The 19,536-nt window shown below is 41.1% G+C and overlaps 2 protein-coding genes across 6 annotated transcripts; one reads left to right on the forward strand and one right to left on the reverse strand.

Annotated features, from left to right (window-relative positions):
• Nucleotides 1–357: 357 nt before the first annotated feature.
• Nucleotides 358–16,027, forward strand: mrtfbb (myocardin related transcription factor Bb). 4 transcript variants are annotated; one of them, XM_031312288.2, is made up of 14 exons: nucleotides 358–594; nucleotides 5,007–5,072; nucleotides 6,940–6,995; nucleotides 7,095–7,170; nucleotides 7,426–7,587; nucleotides 9,148–9,323; nucleotides 9,668–9,814; nucleotides 10,746–10,993; nucleotides 11,323–11,455; nucleotides 11,560–12,465; nucleotides 13,184–13,294; nucleotides 13,505–13,630; nucleotides 13,728–13,788; nucleotides 13,906–16,027. In XM_031312288.2, the coding sequence occupies exons 1-14, from the start codon at nucleotides 498–500 to the stop codon at nucleotides 14,379–14,381; spliced, it is 2,841 nt and encodes a 946-aa protein (XP_031168148.1). In that variant the 5' UTR covers nucleotides 358–497; the 3' UTR covers nucleotides 14,382–16,027. The 4 variants fall into 4 exon arrangements, with proteins under 4 accessions (XP_031168148.1, XP_035852396.1, XP_031168149.1 ...); XM_035996503.1 differs by having other exon boundaries at nucleotides 11,866–12,465; XM_031312289.2 differs by having other exon boundaries at nucleotides 9,163–9,323.
• Nucleotides 16,028–16,327: 300 nt separating this feature from the next.
• Nucleotides 16,328–19,526, reverse strand: LOC116059303 (cell death-inducing p53-target protein 1-like). Of its 2 annotated transcripts, none has more exons than XM_031312291.2 (6): nucleotides 19,449–19,526; nucleotides 18,623–18,772; nucleotides 18,390–18,521; nucleotides 18,226–18,306; nucleotides 17,742–17,889; nucleotides 16,328–17,593 (listed from the first exon to the last, which is right to left on the reverse strand). In XM_031312291.2, exons 2-6 carry the CDS (start codon nucleotides 18,762–18,764, stop codon nucleotides 17,485–17,487), a joined length of 612 nt encoding a protein of 203 aa, XP_031168151.1. In that variant the 5' UTR covers nucleotides 18,765–18,772; nucleotides 19,449–19,526; the 3' UTR covers nucleotides 16,328–17,484. The 2 variants fall into 2 exon arrangements, with proteins under 2 accessions (XP_031168151.1, XP_031168152.1); XM_031312292.2 differs by having other exon boundaries at nucleotides 19,442–19,486.
• Between the last annotated feature and the right edge of the window lie 10 nt (nucleotides 19,527–19,536).

Here is a 19,536-nt window from a genome sequence, read left to right on the forward strand (position 1 = left end):
GGAGATGTGCCTATTGGAAATTTCCAAGAGATTGTTTTGATCAACTATGTATTTGTTACTAGTAAAAGAGTTGGTCCCCTGATGATGATTCAAGTGAGAATATCAAACGTTCCCCAGCGTTTTGTGCCATAGTATGATGAGCCCTCTGTGAGTAGAGCAAAATTACCTAGTGAGGGTTAACATGAGCAGCGCTGTGTTCCCTCCTCCTGACATTGACTGAGCACACACACACACACACACACACACACACACACACACACACACACACACACACACACACACACACACACACACACACACACTCACTCTCTCTCTCTCTCTCTCTCTCTCTCTCTCACTCACACTCACACACACACACACACACACTTTCTTCACTGAGGCCAGCACAGAGCCAGAGAGGAGGGACTGTTTGCAGCTCTGAGAGCCAGCTGTTGTTCGCTCAGAACTGAGTCTATTCTCTCCCTGACTCCTTCGTTCTCCACTGGCCTCATCACTCCATGGGACTCCAGACCTGGCCGCCAAGCCAACCACTCTCCTCTATGGCCTGCCTTGGTGTGGAGACCCCTTCCATCTGCAGGGGTAAATTCAAATCAGGTGCTTTTTCTTTTCATTGTCTAACCTGCATGCTTTTCATTGTTTTATTGGTATGTCTACGTCATATAAGTGGAGTTTTTTACTTGTGTTAATTTTTTACTGATGCTGGCTGAACTGGCAAGGGGGTTGTAGTGACGTAGACGCAGCCCCAACAGGAAATGACAGGGCAACAGTCATCACAATGACTCATGCCAAGTAGCCTATCATTCTTACAGGAGAGACTATTATGTTCTGATGGATCATAAATCAAAGTTGCTGTAGAAAAACAGTCAGAGTCTGCGAGGGAAAGAATAGGACTGTTTATACTGCCTATGTTTGGGTTTTTTTGGCACTCTGTTGAAACACTATTTTGGTTTCCTGTCACATACTATAAGCATGAATTCACACATGTAATGTAAGTACACACCCTGAGCTTCATTTAGATGAATAACCAGATGTGCTGCTGATCAAGATTCTGATCATTATTTGCACATTCTTAAAGTGCCCATATTATGCTCATTTTCAGGTTCATAATTGTATTTAGAGGTTGCACCAGAATAGGTTTACATGGTTTAATTTAAAAAAAAAACCACCATATTTTTGTTGTACTGCACATTGCTGCAGGTCCTCTTTTCACCCTGTGTGTTCAGGTCTCTGTTTTAGCTACAGAGTGAGGCATCACACTTCTATCCCATCTTTTGGTGGGAGTCGCACATGCGCAGTAGCTAGGTAAGGACTACTAGCTAGAAGCTAACGCTGCTTTAGTTAATACCACATCAGTTAGCTGTTTCTCCAACTTCGGTCAGTACAAGGCAGGATTAGCCGGGAGACTTCTTCTAAACGAGGGCGCACTTCCAACTTTGCATGGAATACCTGCAGAACAGGGACATGTAAGTAGTTCTTTTGTAGATTAGGGTGAACTCGTGTGTGTTGTATCAGTGTTTTGCCACTTAGCGGTTAGCCGCCTCGTTCTCAATGGCAAAACACTGCTACAACACACACAAGTTCACCCTAATCTACAAAAGAAATTGTATAGAACTACTTCTGTCCCTGTTCTGCAGGTATTCCACACAAAGTTGGAAGTGCGCCCTCGTTTAGAAGAAGTCTCCCGGCTAAACCTGCCTTGTACTGACCGAAGTTGGAGAAACAGCTAGCTGATGTGGTATTAGCTAAAGTGGTTAGCACACACCAAATGTTTCGGCCAATGACGTAGATAGCCCTGCCGATTTTGAACAGCTCACCCGGAGACTGAAGGCAGGATACATTCAGAAACCCGTATCTCATTCAAAACAGCATGAATGGTTTTTTTCCAAGTTTGTATGTGTGTGGAAGCACCAGAGATATTTTTTCATAATATGGGCACTTTAATGTTTTCTTGTTTGCATTCATCATCAGCAAATGTATTTAGATTAGACCAGGCCTTGAGTAACATGCTTTTTTATGTTACTGGTGTTTAGGTTCTACACTTACACTATCTTATTGTAACATCTGTGAAGTCACATTTGATGAAAAATACCCAGGTCCATGAGGTGTCTTGGGTGCATTTTGAGATAGAAGAGAATGCCTAACAACATTCTCATGGCAAACATGCATAATACTGGATATGTATAGCATGCAAGAAGTTGCAAAGCAAAAGCAAAATGTAAATTCCTTTCTGTAAGGGCCATCATGCAAAAGTTTGCAGGTTTAACATTTCATTTAAATTCCATGTCAATAAATTATTATTCATGACCTGACTAAATATAACTCTTTAACTAAACCCAGACCAGTTTGCCAACACAGCCTCTGTGGACATGCCCACTCATGGGGAAGGAAACTCATGTTTTCTCAACACTTTGAGTCTGGCTTTATTTTAGGCCCTTTTGCTTTGGGAAAATACCACCCCACCGGGATACAGATATAAATTCAGAAAGTCATTGACTACCCATATCAGCATTTCATGTAGACATTAATTTTCAACTTGGAAAATCCAGTGTTCAACAGCTGCATTTTACCTGTACAGTCATTACACAACACTCACCTATTTCTCACTGCATCAGAGTTTCTCACTGCCTTGCTGATGCATTTCTGCTTTGTTGAACTGATTTAGGATAAAATGAGTAATGGTAAAGCCTCATTTTTTGCCTGAAAATGGTCTAGTACCGAAACATTGCTTACTATTAAACTTTATATATTTTTTGCAAGTTAGACAGTGTGCCGGAGTTTGCTTTGCAAGTTTTGAGCTGCTTCTCCCTCTCTGACGCACATGTCTCACATTGTAGATGTGCAAAGTATTTTTCTGTACTGATTGTTTCATTTAAAAACATGTCAGCTGGTATGTTTATAGACATTTTAAATAATCACAAGCTGATTATACAATACTAAAAAATTGTTTCTTACAATACAAGACAAGACAACGTCTATCAATTCAGTTAACTTCACAGAGACTTTTTGCCCCATTGTAAGTGCAAGTTGTGAAGGTATCATAGGAAAATGCATCTGAATCGACCACTGCAAACACAAATGCCTTTTTTGATAAACCCATGTAGTCTGTATATTCATAGTTTAGTCTGTCTCTTGTTATAGATGCCTCAATCTTTGCTAAAATGGGATTCTGTTTAGAGTCATTGGTATTTATAACAGTAAAGTCAACATAACCCAGTGTCAGTTTGTTTCTAAACTAAATTTGGCTTTGTCTGGGCAAAGAGTATCTGAAGCCACACCAAACAGATTTTTTTTATTTGTACGGTTTCTAAAAAAACCAACAACACAAAAGTCAAATAAAATAAAAGGTCTAATAGGAGACCTCCAGGGAGGATTTGCTGAGAACAACATGGGTCTGAGATTAGAGATTACATCAGTAGACAGGGATTTCAGCAGAGCCTTCTCTCTGTGTTTCTCCACAACCTCTGTTTACGCTCTGCTGGTGAGCAGGAGAGTGGAGCCAGTTTGCATCATGGAGAGGTTAGCCAGGGTTCAGGTTGAACACAAGATGACACAAAGTGAGGAGGACCCCGGGCATGAGGTGTACCCCAATACCAATGCTGAAATTAAACTCTTCATTCTCTTGTGGCGCTGGAAGGCAGCTTTTGATGTTATTGATATGCAGCAATATGCACTCATAAATTGTCTTGCCTGTGGCATTTATTCCAAGTCACAGTGGATATTAATATTGAAACAAACCAATGGCAATTTGTTACAATCTCCTGGTATGATCTGTCTCAGGCTGACCATAACCCCCCTGGCCTGGGTTTGTAATAGGAAACACAGCAGGCGGGGCAGGCACACTGTGTTCTCTGCCCCAGAGTTGATGGGCTGCTGTGAGAGTAGACTCGGCCTCCCACCCTTTGCCTCAGCACTTGTCACTCTGTGTTCCTTTGCCCACCAGTGAAAGCCCGTGAACGTCCCCTCGGCTCTGCATACAACTGGAGACCCCACCCCCTTAACTACCCCTAAATTTCATGGTTCCCAGGCCTTGTTCTCACAGCTGCCCAGTTTATTTTTGCTAGAGTGAGTCACAGAGGCTTGTTCAGACCCAGCGCCTTTCCCAGGAGAATTGAGCAGGTCTGTGTGTGTGTGTGTGGGAGTAGCTGTTTCCCCTGAGCCACTGAGTAGTTCTAGCAAAGCCAGCTTCACTTCACTACAGTGGTGATGTTAAGGGACTCATGTACCTCACACCGCCGCCTCATTCGTCACCATCACCCATTCCCTTACTCTTCAAACAACATTTTCTGCACAGAGTGGTGTTATTCTACTGAAATAATATGGCCACGCTCATTGTTTATAAATGTTTAAACTGGGATCTTACTATAGTTTATATTAATGGGAAAATAACACTGAGGATCGCCCAAGTATATGTGGGGCCTGCATGCAAGAGTCAACATTCCTGCTGGATGATAATCATGTCTTTGATGTGCTACAATAACATAACTGATCACTACTTATCCACCCAAAACAAGATTACATTTTAAAAACAATTTATTAAATAGACACGACTCACTTGGCTTTTGCTTGTGTCATAATCAGTTTTGCTCATTATCGTGACTGCAGCCCAAACATTAATCCCTCTTTTACCTGGTTTTATTATGTGCTTTAGTTACTTTGTTTGACTTCTCTGTGTATTTGCATGCCACATAGATATTGACTCTCAATGGGAAGGCTCTTGGCCAATCACGTTGCACTGTTCAAAAGAAACTGTTATAAAACTTGTGGTAATCTTAACAACCCTAGTTAAAACCATACAGGAAGTGAATAGGATGTCTGTGGTGGTGAACAGGGTTTACGGTTGGGCCTTTGGGCTTGCGTATTAATTGAGAAATAAGAAGTGCTTTGTTTTATTTGAAGTCTTGAAGGTTTCACAGTTAAAGCCAGAGATGGTTGTTAGTTGACTCAGCGGACTTGGCTCTGAATGGTAAAAGTTCAACTCTGACCTCTGTGTCTCTGCACTCTCACAGTCCTCCAGCTCTGTCTGCAGCAGAGGAGAACTCGGGAGCAGCTTGTGGAGCAAGGCATCATGCCGCGTGAGTATTTACATCACACACTAACAAAACTCACACCTTGTGCTTTGAAAAAAAATAAGGTTAATTGAGTAGCATCTATGAAAATTATGACCAAGTAACCAATATGTCCAGAACCCAGAGTGCCTTTCTTTCTCATAACTATCCTCTACTTTTCTCATTACTGACATTATTTTGTTGCTCTCACAAGAATAGGATCAGAGATGAAATTCAACTTTTTCTACATTTAACTCAACCACAGGATCTTCATTAACTAAACTTCTTCATGGCTTTTGGAGGGCATATTTGATGCCAGTAAAACAATGTGACAAAGGCGAGACCCATGTAAATAACATTGTTATTTGTGATTATGCTCTTTTAAGTGTATTCACAGCAACACGTAGAGTATTTCTGCGTTAGTTGCATTTAAGGTGATGATATTGGTGCTCTTACTGGTCTGTCAAAGGTTATAAAGATTACACTTGCAATCTTTTGAACATATTAAACAGCTTTATTAGGGGAAGGTTTATGTTACGTATGTATGTAGTCGCATAATTGTACTCATGTAAACATAGCCAATGATGAAAATGACTCAAAGATTTATTGCAGATAAGGAAGCGCACCAGTGCCATAACAGAAAGAACTAACTCCTACTTTATACCGTTCATCCTTTGATGTGACAAAAATGGAGCAGAGAAATATGTGTCAGAGTCATGCTGATAGCTAGAAAGGTTGAAAGAAAAAAAGACAAAATGTCTTCTCTTTGTCCTGATCTCTATTGAGAAGCCTCCTGCAGTCAGCTCCTCTCTGGCTCCACACAGCCACATGAGTCAACGACTGAGCCTTCAGTGGAGTTCAGTGGCTTGGCCAAGCGTGGCTTGCACACAAACCTCCCAGGCCATTCTCCACTAAAGCACTCTGCTGCTCCCACACTTATAGGCTTATGGTAGGTATGCAGTGAGGTTTAGGTGACGAGCAGGAATGTTTTGCTTCGCTCCTCTGACACACTCCTGAGAACGCCCCCCTGCCAGTGTGTCTTAAGCCAAACAGCGCTGGTCATAGCAGAGGTGACTACTCAGTGTGGGAGAGACCCTGCTTTAAGCAAGACAAGTTTATTCTGCTAGATCAAAGAGTAATTCTGCAACAATCTCTCTCCCTCTCTGTCAGTAAAGCCGGTACTTCCTGTTTGACTCCCATGAGCTCCTGCTTATTAATATGACACTCGTGCAAAACGAGATAGACAAAAACATGGAAATAATGATATGAAAGATGAATTACACTGTACTCAAGTCAGTGTGGTAAGTGGCTATCATATTCAGGGTAACTACTTACAGCATGGTAGAAATGCTGATGACTGATTACTTATGTGCAGTTTATATTGATTTGTGTATTTTCCTCTTGTACTTCAGGCCAATTTATAATGTCCCTCAGTTCACTAAGTGAATTACTAGTCAAACATTTATGTCAAAAGGACATCATGATTAAGTACATTACAGTAGGTATACACTTAGCAGTGTTCATTCTCTACAGGGGTGTAGCCTTAGTAGTATTTTTTTAGGAAGCAACTTTGATAACCTGCTTCCATTAGTCCTAAGTCCACCACAAAGAGTTTTTACAGTAGAAATATTGTGTAGTTCACATTATTCCTCTTATGTTGTTACAACTTTCTGTTGTTTTGGAGATCACTCTTATCAATAGGTGGTTTGCTAATTAAATTCTGTCATAACTACAAAAACAACCAAAAGGAAATGTCATTAGGGAATAGCAAGAAGGAGACCTTAAATAAATAGTCTCTTATTTTAAAATGGAAGGAGAACCGATTGCTTCTGTGTGGCAATATGGTATATTGACCAAGAAAAGTTATGGATTTTGTTGATTCACCTTTTCACAGCTCTGAAAACACCTGCTGCCTTTCATGAGCAGATCCGCAGCCTGGAGAGAGCCAGGGTAAGCCTAATGGCATTACACTGCAGCTCATGATTTTATGTATCTAAATCTAGATTATGCCCCCCAAAATATATTTAATTTATTTTATGTTTTTAACAGACTGGGAGCTTTTTAAAGCACAAACTCTGCAGCAGACCTGAGCGCTCTGAGCTGGTCCGTATGCACATCCTACAAGGTAATCTTCCTCCTGTGTGTTCTTACTGTGTAATGGCGTCTAGATAACAGAGATGAATAAGGTGCTTATTCATCCAATCACACTGATTACCTGTTTAAATTTGTTTTACAAAGTTAGAACCAAATAAATGTCTTTGAGGTTGCCAGAAGTTTGTGAGGTCTGGCTGAGCCTGCAGTGAGTCACCCTGACAAAGCAGTTAAGAGGCTGACTGATGCTGGCCTTATCACAGCTAGTGATACACTGTGTATTTATCAGAGACGCAGGCTGAACCCTCCCTGCAGGCCACACAGATGAAGCTGAAGAGGGCCAGACTGGCTGATGATCTCAATGAGAAGATTGCCCAGCGGCCTGGACCCATGGAGCTAGTGGAGAAGAACATACTGCCTGTTGACTCTGGCGTCGAAGAAGACATAGATGGTAGATACTTATAAATGCCATTATATCCACACTATCAGAAGACCTGAGCCATTGAAAAAAAAATGTTTTAGGCCTCTTTGGTGCTATGTTCACCACCAACAGTTCACCACTTAGTGACAGCCAGAGAGTTAAGTCAAGCCAGCATTGCAGCACATCAGGTACATGTTTTAGCCATTATTGATGTTATTACACCTGTGTTTGAGAGGCCACACTGAAATATCTCAACAACTGAGTAATGGATTACTATGAAATGTACACACATTCATGGAGGCTGGTGGATGAAGCCTGCTGACTTTGGTGATACCCTGACTTTTCCTCTAGCACCACCATGAAGTTGACATTTCCATTTATTAGTGAAATATCTCAACAACTATTGGATGGATTGCCGTGAAATTTGGTACAGATGACCTCACTTTCAAGATGAATTGTAATCACTTTGTCAACTCCTTTTCATCTAGCACTAGCATCAGGTCATAATATAAATGTGTCCAACACTTTGGTCTATGATCAAAGACCTGCAAAACCAGTGACATTCCCATTAGCCTCAGCTGTTCTTTGTGTTTAGTGCTAATCAGCAAATGTTAGCACGCTAAACCAAGATGGAGGAACATGGTAAACATTATACATGCTTAGCATTAGCATGTTAGCTGTAGTTGTAAAGTAAAGCCTCACAGAGTATAGCTGTAGACTCTGTCTCTACTGTATTGGCATGTGTACATTCAAGTGATGGCTTCTTTACTCTGTAGTCACTGATAACTCAAGTTTTCCTTTTGTAATCATAAACAGTATATAGTATGTATATACTGTACTATATGCACAGATAGCATTCACTATACGTCTAAAGGCTCTGACACACCAACCCCGATTATCGGCCGTCGGACAGTCTGGCGAGGTCGGTGACTCGAGTCTGTTCGGTGTGTTCTGTGCTGTCGTCAGTCGGAGGAGCCGTCAGCATCCATTTTGGCCAATTTGACTTGTTGAATCGGCCAGTGGGCAGTCGGACTCAAGGACCAATCTGATTGGTGGAGTGCTAGCCCTTGACTAGCGAATCAGTGCTTCTTCCACAAGAAGAAGCCTGAGAGCTGACAATACCAATATCTTCTTATTACTAGCCATCGTATTTTCTTCCGTTCAGCGAGTGATGACAACAACGATACTTCTTGACTACTATCAACACTCTCTGATGAAAACAATGACTGACAACAGCGTGCTCTGTGCTCTGTGTTTACTAGGAGATGTTCCGTCATTTCCGGTTTTAATTTCTTTGGGCGACAATACAGATTAGCGCCACCTGCTGTTATGGAGACGTATTACGTCTCGCGCACGCGCAGAACTTAAACTCCAGTCGGCATCGCTTTGGTGTGTTCCGTGGCACTTTTTTGACCTCAGAGAGCCGACTGATCAGTCCGACTGCCTTTTCTGCCGACGGTCGGCTGTCGGGTTGGTGTGTCAGAGCCTTTAATTGTCAGCAATTCACAAACTTCAATTTGACAAATGCTTTTTTTATTTTTTTTTAATTTATCCTTTAAGTAAATAATAAGCTGTACTTGCTTATGTTAGATGTTGGCCCCACACGTGGTGAGGCAAACTGCCCTAAGCCACCAGACATTTACAACTTTGATGAGGACAGCGGTGATGCCTTATCACCACAACAGCCTGCCAGCCAAAAATCTCCCCGCTCCACCTCTGCCTCTCCAAGGGAGTCTGGAGGGACTGAGGCCACTTCTCCCATACAGGTACACCAATACCTTGACCTATTACAATTTATAAAACATGAACTGTCAATGTCAACACAAAACTAGCCTTCTTGACAAGTAATCTAATCTATCAGAGTTTTAAAATGATACAATTATGTATTTATTTGTATTATTATTTACTTATTTTATTTACTGTATGCACACACAGTGTACTATCCAAGTATAATGTATTTATCATTTGTAGAAACATTTGAACGTTATCAACCTGTTTTGGGTTATATAATTCCAGTTGAGGTGCTTTTCTTTTTCTTGCAGGATGTTGATTAACAGATTTTTTTTACTGAACAGATTATGTGATGTTTTTCTGTCTCTGCTTTTCTTAGCACTCCCCACCACCAAACTCACAGTCCACATCAGATGTAGTCAGCCTTGTATCCACCAGTGAGCAACAAAGCAACCAACAAGAATCTACAACTAAGCCAATCACCACCGGAATCCCCAATATCACACCGATGCCGCTTCTTGTGAAGGTGAGCTTCAGTTGTTTTTTAATAGCTCCAAGTTTGACCAAAGTCATGTGAAAGTGTTCTTAGTAGGATTATTGATTTTTCTTTAAATTATGAGTTCATTTAAGCAGTTAATATACTTACAGTCTTCTAACGTTTACAACGAGCTGACATGAAATTCACCTCTGGGACTGAGCGCTCTCATTTTATTTTTGTTTTGTTTCCTTTGGAAATGTGACGAGAGATGTGATGTCAGAAGACACAGAGTCTGTGTTTTGTCATACTGAAGTCATATCAGTTTTAGGTTAAACTAAAAGTCAGCATTCAGCCAAGTTAAACACAGTTCAAAGAACAAGAAGGTTTAAAGTCATTTCCCAAATCCTTTGGCTAAAATCTGTGCCAGCCGCAGTTTGTCTTTAATTATAGTCAAATGACAGGCTGGCCTTCCTCATTCAGGTTATGTAAAATGTAGGCCAAACATTAAAGGATGGGAGTGAAGCAAAAACTTTATCATAATCCAGTTATCCTCTGAGCATACGATGAACTCTTCCTTTCTTAGTATACAATAGGAGAATGAGTTTGACAAATTGGAAGGGCGTGTGCTTGCTTATCCCAGCTTGAGTTTCTGGTTTCATAGCTAGAACATGCTGCTCTTATGCCAAGCCGTTTTCATGTGTATCCTGTAACTGCAGGTGGTAAAACAATAAAGGTCACATTTTCCACTACCCGTTTCCTCATCCTGCAGTTCTCCTCGGGTGTCAGAACAATGTTCTACCTTAATGCTTCAAGCTTTAAAAGTCCAGTATCAGTTCCAAGTCTTGCAGTGTTGGCACTGGCAATGCTAACTGTATTCCCTGATAAACTGGACTGAGATCAGTCACAGGGATCAAATATCTTCCAGATGGTCCTCTCAGCTTTTACATGCCCCTATTCTGTGTTGTGTTGTGTTCTGCAGCAAAGCCTGCCCAAGCTACCAGGCGATAAAAGCCGCAGCAAAAAAAGCAAAGAACCCAAACCACGGGTGAAAAGGTTAAAGTACCATCAGTACATCCCCCCGGACCAGAAGCAGGAGCACAATGAAGTGCTAATGGACTCCGCTTACGCCCATCTCCTGCAGCAGCAGCAGCAGTTCCTGCAGCTTCAGATCTTAAACCAGCAACAGCAGCAGTACAACTACCAGGCCGTCCTGCCTGCCACACTCAAGTATGACTCAATTTAGCAAAAAAAAAAAGGATTTGAATGGCTGATAACTTTGTGTTGAGTGCATTACTTAATCTACTGAAACAACTCTAAAGTACAAATGTCCTTTTAAAGTTAAGTAATACGAATATTGAGTGAACTGAATCAAAAGTTTAAACCTGGTTTTACAGAGAGTAATAACACTTTAACCACAGCTGCTGTTTGTCTCAAAAACTTTACATTTCCTGCCCACGGCTTCCTAAACAGAAGCTGTTGATTGTGAAAAATGGATAATAGTTTAGATTCCCTCTCAAATCTGTACTCCCTTTTTTCTTCCTGCCTTATTACAACAGACCAACAACTGAGGTACAAACCAGCTGTTCCACTGTTCTAAGTGGAAACACTGCGTCTACCCCTGTGCAGCCCCGCCACACTCAGACGAACCGCAAGCCGGATCATTTACCAGCTAATCTGGATGAGATGAAGGTGACACGTTGCTGCCTGCAGACAGTCTGCACCTCATGCATGCTGCAGAGGAGAACAAGCTAAATTTTGAGAGGTATTTTATAATAATCTGTTATCTTTTACAGGTTGCTGAACTAAAAATGGAACTAAAACTCAGATCCTTGCCTGTTTCTGGGACTAAGACAGATCTGATAGAGAGGCTAAAGTTGTACCAGGAGAACTCTAACATCCAGACTGCTACTGCCATTGAGACAGCAGCCATCACAGCAGCCTCACAGTCTGAAAACAAAAAGTTATCCCCGCCTGTGTCCCCTATATCCTCCAAGGTGTCCCGTCTGGGCATAGAGGACAGTAGTATGGCAGACAGCCCGAACAAGCTTTCAAATGCTCTTTCTCCAACTCACACTGCTTCCTGTGTGAACTCCCCACAGAGAGCTCCACAGGAGAAGTGTCCCACAGAGACAAGGTCCTATGAGAAGGACTCTGAGAAGGACAAACGTCTACATGAGAAGGAGCGTCAGATTGAGGAGTTGAAGAGGAAGCTGAAGCAGGAGCAGAGGCTGGTGGAGGAGCTGAAGCTGCAGCTGGAGGTAGAGAAGAGGAGTCAGCAAGCAGATTCCCCGCCACAGCTCAGCCCTCTTGCTCCCATCCAGGTCAAAGAGGAAAACAGGACCTTATCAAACTGCTCAGCGTCTTGTGGTTCTCCTGGTGTGCCAGTGTTGGTCAAACAAGAGGATGTGGCAGATCAGAGCCACTTAGCTCCTCAAAATCAGTTCATCATCAGCCACCAGACTATTAAGCAGCCTGAAACCTTGCAGCCAATCCCGGCTGGAGCTCAGATCCTACTGCCTGCATCCCATCCTGTCTCAGCAGTCGCTATCCAGCTCCCTGCCAACAGCATTAAATTACACACTACTGTTAGCAGCGCAGCCCCAGGCCTCATCCAGACCCCTGGACAGGTGCCACAGAAAATAGAGGCCTCAGCAGCATTACAACAGCAATGCAGCACTCAGACTCAGTCACTGACAAAGGTATAAAAAAAAACCACACTTATGCTTGCACAGGCAGCCTCGGTCCGTCTCTTTATTAGTCATCACTATCAGCTGTGATTTACTAGTAGTTTTGGATTTCTTTAAAATTTGAGTTGTATGCTATCATCCATATGTGTGTGCACCTGAAATCATACATTCTGTTTTCTATGCAGTAAATTTGGGTTAGGTTGCAAATCATACATCTGGTGCAGTGTTTTCGATGGCACTGGCTAATCGCACGACAAGTTTTCTCACATTGTTGACGCTCCATCATGGGTAATGTATCTTCTATCTTGTTGCCACAGTAATAACAGGCCTCAGCTGGGTGCTGAAATACTTCCCTATTCACATCAAAAGAAGGCTTGTGGAAACTTGAGTTACTGGAGCAGGCGCTGAGTGAAGGCTGACAGTAGTGCCCTGACTGCCCTCTGTCATCCCTCTACCAGCCAGAATTAGCAACAGAAACCTCAACTCAGTACTAACTGAGGAGAACACTCGTGAGCTACGCTGCATAGTGCTGATAGAGGGCCCCATAAAATTCAACTAAAGTAACATTGTTAAAAAGCAGGGAGTGCAGAACAATCTTCATTTAGGTTGCCCACAATTCCCAGTTGTCCCTCAAAAGACCTTGGTTCCTATAAGTGTTTGTTGCTGTTGTTGTTGTTCTGTGATGGCATAAATGCATTTATTCATGTATGCCTCCATGCTTTCTCTGCAGACTTGGAGGATGGGTAGTGCAGCACAAAGCTTACTCCACACATGCCCTGTGAGTGGATGTCCTGTGAGAGCCTCCTCTAGCCAAAGTGTTCCTAAAGATCCGTCAATTAAGGTAGAGGATGATCCTTTAGTCTCTCTTACTTTCTCTTTGTTTTTGTTTTGTTTTTCTCTAAAGCACGTAATAACTACTGTTTTAAAAAGTGCTTAGCCCTGGTTCATTTACTTATTTGTACAGTGTCAACGGCATTTGAATGATGGTTTGTATTAGATATATTCTGTTTTTCATTTGGAGTAAGGGACTGTTGTCTTTTCCTATCAACAGTCTCCCTGTACCAGCCAGCCAACTTTGAACTTGCCAAAATTCACAAATCATGTGTCCAAGTGTAAAGACCCGCCCCGCTACGAGGAAGCAGTTAAACAGACACGCAGCATGCTAACAGCTGTTCAGGTGACAAATACTGTAAATACACTGTTTAGTACAGTATATCCCTTAAATTGATATTATAGCCACTTTAACATGTACTGGCATTTGTATTTCTCTGCAGGGCCCCACTGCAGCTAGTCAGCAGATGGATGACTTGTTTGATGTGTTAATCGAGAGTGGTGGTGAGAAATACTGCAATTTTTCTTTTATGGTGGCACTGGTCAAATAAGACGTAAAGTAGGCTGCATATGATTATTGGATTTATTTATCATACTGAACTTTCTGTACTTGTTTTTCAGAGATCTTACCCTTCATCAGACAGGATCCTCCCAGCCTGGACAAGCCTCTTCCTGTGACAGCCAGTGTCACCACCCTTCCCATCAACACAGTTTTATCCCGCCCTCCACCCGTGGTTCAAGTGGCCCAGCTGCCTGCAGCACAGCTTAGCCCCTCAGCCAGCTTGGCAACCCTAACCACTGACACCCAGCTGGAAACCCTCCTGGATGGCAGGCTGGGTGCTCACAGCGAGCCACAAACACTGAAGCTGATGGAGGAGCTACACTCACCTGTGGTTACCATGGAGGTGGACTTTAATGAAAACACGTTGCCCTCTGCTTTGAGCTTGAACAGCACCAACATGGACAATATGGATTGGCTGGACCTTACCCTGTCTGTGCCAGCAGAGGGGGTCAACCCTTTGGACATGTCGGCACCAGTGGGTGTCTTCTCCTCTGACTTCTTGGACTCACATGAACTGCACTTGAACTGGGACTGACTGCCAAGGAGAATTTGTACACCTGTCACACAGTTTCAGATAAACTTACTTTTTTATGCAAGGGAGGATGGCTTTTGTGGGAAAATAAGGGCTTTTGGAGGTTGGAGCAGCTCTGTTTTACTTTCTGGCCATATAAATCAGCTCAGTAATAATCTAATTGTGCTGCGGCAGTTTAGAAGTACATGCATTGCTTTTCCTTTGAGGTCTTTAAACCCTCTGATTGTACAGGGAGACTTACATAAAGCAGGACTGGTACTGGCAGATTGGGCTGACAGTGGAAGTAGCTTTTTAAATTTCAATCCAATTATGCCACAGATTTGTCATCAATCTGTTCTCATGTTATTGCTTCCTCTTTGTCCTCTGATCATAATGAATGTACAGTGTTATATTGGCCGTGGTAATAACCCAAAAAGCAGGAAAATGTCCCAATACTGGTTTCAGAACTAATGGACAAACAGGGCATGTAGCTGGTGGCTGTTATGTAGTTCACTCCACCCTGTCTTGGAATGATTATCACTATCAAAACAGATTGTAAACACACAACTGTTAAATGTGCCCTGTGTAAATGTAAACTGTGAAGCATAAATCAGACATTTAACTGAATTGAGAGTGTGTATATGATAATATGATAAGAGAACACTGAGTTACCATAGTGTAAAACCAGCCTGACTTTAAACTGTATTTACTACAAAATATTCAATATTGTTCTCAACCAGTTCTGACAAGATTTCTAGCACTTTGCAGATCAGCCAAATATTTAATCCTGCATCTCCAGTGTGCATCTGTACACTGTGTAAAACATACTGCACATGCTTTTGTAAGAATCACAAGCGTAATCTGCTGTGCTCCCTCAAGACTGTTTTTAAATGATAAATTGTTCTTGGAACATCATTCAGTGACTCTTAGAGGGTTAGATATTATTGAATTATACTTAGCTTGGTTTTTGTAACAGACATACGTACACATCCTACAACGAATAACAATATCCATAAGTATGAACCACTGCTCATTTCATACTGAAATAACATTATGCATTACAGTTTATTTGTATTGTAGTGACATCTGCTGGCCACATCCAAATCTAATCAGGTTGAGCAATCAAAGTCTGTGGTCTGATATCTGTTTTTATTTCTTTAGCAAAATATGATATAAAGAAGAAAAAACTTCAGTGTCAAAGAAATCACTATACACAACATGATGCACCAGAGCAGGATAGTTTATTGACAGTGGGGTGGGTGTGTTTGAGCATAAAGGTCTGTTTTATTTTGTTGAATTATTAGGGATTCACTGTCTGCCTCTGCAGGTTATGTGGAGCATTGCTGACAAACTCATCTGAATGTTGAGGAAATTGTTGTAAAAAAGGACTTAAAAAGAAGACTTTTTATTGTTTTCCTGTCAGGAAATTATTGCCTCATTTGACACTCCAAATTTCACCTTTTAAAAGGAATTATGTGCTGGAATAAGACCTATTTTGTCTTTACTATAGGCTACCAGTATAACTCAACGCCAAGAGACATTGCATGCATTGGTTGTAGACCATCTCTTTTGAAACTTTGTCTAAACTGGAGTTTAGCCAACCAAATACCTGCCTCCTCAACCCCTGACCAGCTAAACTTTTTAAAGATCTCTGGCCATTTCTGGGACCTTACAATGTTGAATATTGTTAATTTATAACTTACAACTGGCATTGTCCCCACTAGCTTTAAGACTGATGTGGTTAAACCCATATTCAAATAAACCACAACTTAATCCACGGTCTCTGAATAATTATCAATCAATATATAACTATTCTTTTCAAAAGTACTAGAAAGAGTTGTCTCAGAAACTTTTGACCCACATATTAAACAGTAATCGTTTTGACCTTACCGCCGTTTTTCACCTTCAAAAAACTTCTGTGGCTGATGCAGAGACCCGTATTCATGCCTCTGTTACATCCAATGTATTATAACTTATTCTTTAATTACTACAGGCCTTGTGGAGCTGTTACAGTTATCCTTCTGGCCAGTCGGCCTCAGTCTCAATGAATCTATTAACCTAAGTAGTGCTATAGTTCATTTGTCCTGCCGAAGAGGATACGGTACGGAAACTATTGCATCTCTCTAACCCTGTTTGTCTGTTGTCCCACAAGCACATGCATATCCAAGCTGTACGCCGCTTTCTCACTCTCTTTCTCCCTAACCTCTCCTCCTTGTCCTATCTTTTCACTCAGGCTTCTCTGTTTTGGATCATGGGCTGTCCTGGGACCTCTCTCCCTTCCCTGGCTGTCGGTGCCTCATTTCAGATGTTGTGGATATGGATCTTCATCCTCCAGGAGATTCAGCTTCTCCTATTGCCTCTCACTGTGCCCTGTGTGCATATTGTCCTCATCTCTCTCTCCCTGCTGTTTCTTCCATTTTTTTAGTTAGTTAGTTCTTCCAAGTTATTTTTGGTAAGTTTTACCTTATCCAAATTGAGGGTCTAAGGATAGAGGGTGCCATGCTGTACAGATTGTGAATCCCCTGAGGCATATTTGTGATTTGTGATATTGGGCTATATAAATTAAATTGACTTGACTTTAAATGCCATGTTTTACATATGGTATTTATGTTACCTTTGATAAAAAAAAATATAGCAGTAGTTTTGAAAACATATCTTATATTATTTAGGATTTCAAAGTTAACCTACCGTATGACCATCCCCAGTATGCCATTAACCCTTTAGTGGTTGAAATTTAACAAATATACAAAGAAAGGCTTTAATTGTGTATTTTAGTTGAACAAACAGCTCACTGCATTTGTATGCCTTAATAGAGAACTGAATGTTTACATGATTTCAATCATTTTACAGATTTGTACAGTATATTTGAGTCATATACATTTTCTATTCTATTTAAATATACAGATGCATCCTAATATAATATACATGTACATACAGGCAGACTATATTAGTTAACACCACATTTTCCTTCTGACGTGCTCCATTAAAATCAAAGTCGATTAGGATGATAGTGAACGCAAACAGATAAACTCTGCAAGGGAGCCATGCTGCTGAAATACTTTACCATTAGGTCAATTTCTGACGCTCTTTCAGTCTGAGCTTCAAGTTCTCACCAGCTTCTTTTCTCTCAGAGCTTTTTAATAGTTCTGATAAACGCTCGGCACTTAGGACATTGGTGTGTGGTAGATTTGAACTTATCGAGACAGAAGGGAATGAGGCAACAACCAGCCACGCATCTGCGAAAGAAGGAACAGGAACAACATTAAATGTGGAAACATATGCCAGTGACTGTAACATCAACTGCACAAATACAAACAGGCCCAACAAGGTGTGATTGTATTCTCATGCAAATATTTCACCAGGATGGAGGGAAAGGTTTCATACCCAATCAAAGCTGTCATAAAACACACCAGCCAGGTGACACTGCTGACAGAGGTAAAAGTCTCTGTTGTGATGAACTGCCGACACTCTGGACACTGTGTCCTGCATGGACAAGGTGGAAGCTTTTCCATGTCCAGAATCACTGAAGGGGCTGTTAAGAACAGGAAGACTCTTGGTCAAATTTCAGTTTTCAATTTCAGTCACAATTTCACAGTTCACCAACTTGCCCTAAAACAGCATAAATGCATTATTGTTCTTTTGTTGGCTGTGTAAGCACCAAAGTCCAGCAAACGTGAAATGGCATATAACCTGCACTCCAGTTAATGAATGAGGAACTTGATCAGTGCAAAAAATGTTTGCACTGATGAAGCTTAAAAAATGCTACATTGATAAAGGACTGTGGCAGCACTGTGACTTGGTGCATATCTTGTTATTAGAAGACAAAAACTGAATAGTTAAAATGAGCATTTGTGCATTACCGACTCACCAGGGATAGCAGGTGGAGGCTCAACATAGAAAATTTTGAAGCCAGGAACACTAGTCGGCTGAATGGAGGTGAAACTGACCTCTAACAAAGAAGAAAAAAAGTGGTTACAAAACCAAAGTATGATGGCGCAATGATTTGCTATGGTACAGTAAATGTGGACTTGCCTTTCTTGCTATTCTTCACTTTGGCATTGAGGATGCTCTCAAGGCTATTTTGGAGCTCTGCCTTCCTTTCTGTTAGTTGTTTCAGTTTGTCATCAATGCTGTCAATCTCAAGCTGTTTTGAGTCTGCCTCCTCTGGTAGAAGAAAAGAGACAGCAGAGGCAAATATACTGTATAGAGGTAGCTTATTTATTGTCATGTTGCAAATATCTGTCTCAATTTTTTGAATAAGTCACCTGTTTGTTCAAATTCAGCACGATTCCTCAACTCTTGAAATATGCACTGGATTTTTTTCCTTTCCAGAAGTTGTTGTCTCTTGAGTGAAATATATTTCAACTCTGTAGATATCTTCTTCAGCTCACTGTCTGAAGAAGTCATGGTAGATGCTAAAAAGACACAGGGAATTGTTGGATTGTTTTTATCCTATCTGATATTCTATTTACTGTATGTTTATACTTGTTTGGTGTGCAAAATGTTCCATACTGTAAATTAAAGCAGAAATAGGAATGTAGTGTATGTACGTAGAATACATAGACACATTGTTGTGATGCCTTCAGTTATCCATTTATAGCTGAAGAATTTTGATAAAACAGTGAGTGGATGGTCAACAAAGTTGTTGTGCATCTCTGAAATGCCATCAAAGGTTGACTGAGACAAAAAAAAAGTGCCCACTCACTGTCCACTGTACCTTTACTACATTTCATATTGAGTCCTACATTAAATTCATACTTTAAAAAGCCATTTAAGGTGGTTGGTAATACAATATACTATACTACTATAATATTAAGTCAAACACTGTCTTTCCTGCAACAAAAAGACAGTTGAAAAAACTAATTCTGGTTTGAGCAAGCAATGGTACCAACAATAATACAAAAATATTAAAATAATTAACTTGTAGATAAAAAACTGAAATTAGTTTTCGAAGCAACACAAATCTTAAGCTCATAACTCATGATGATACTGTGTCATAACATGACTCAAACATTAACTACTGACTTCATTAAGTCCCCACTAAACTGTATTAAAGAGAATATTAAATTAAAGAGAAACCATACATATTACCGTATGTCCTCAGCTGCTCCCAGTGTATCCTCTACAGGTAACATTCAAACTAGGTCAACAAGGGCATGTTGTGTTAACGTCTACCAGG

Source organism: Sander lucioperca, chromosome 21 (assembly GCF_008315115.2).
Source record: "Sander lucioperca isolate FBNREF2018 chromosome 21, SLUC_FBN_1.2, whole genome shotgun sequence".
Classification (NCBI taxonomy): Eukaryota; Metazoa; Chordata; class Actinopteri; order Perciformes; family Percidae; genus Sander; species Sander lucioperca.

Coding starts and splice junctions, on each gene's coding strand:
- mrtfbb (XM_031312288.2), top strand. CDS start 498: ATGGGACTCCAGACCTGGCCGCCAAGCCAACCACTCTCCTCTATGGCC. Junction 9,815..10,745: donor CGATGCCGCTTCTTGTGAAG/GTGAGCTTCAGT, acceptor TGTGTTCTGCAG/CAAAGCCTGCCCAAGCTACC. Junction 12,466..13,183: donor AGACTCAGTCACTGACAAAG/GTATAAAAAAAA, acceptor CTTTCTCTGCAG/ACTTGGAGGATGGGTAGTGC.
- LOC116059303 (XM_031312291.2), bottom strand. CDS start 18,764: ATGACTTCTTCAGACAGTGAGCTGAAGAAGATATCTACAGAGTTGAAA. Junction 18,307..18,389: donor AGTGAAGAATAGCAAGAAAG/GCAAGTCCACAT, acceptor CTTCTTTGTTAG/AGGTCAGTTTCACCTCCATT. Junction 17,594..17,741: donor TTTATGACAGCTTTGATTGG/GTATGAAACCTT, acceptor CTTCTTTCGCAG/ATGCGTGGCTGGTTGTTGCC.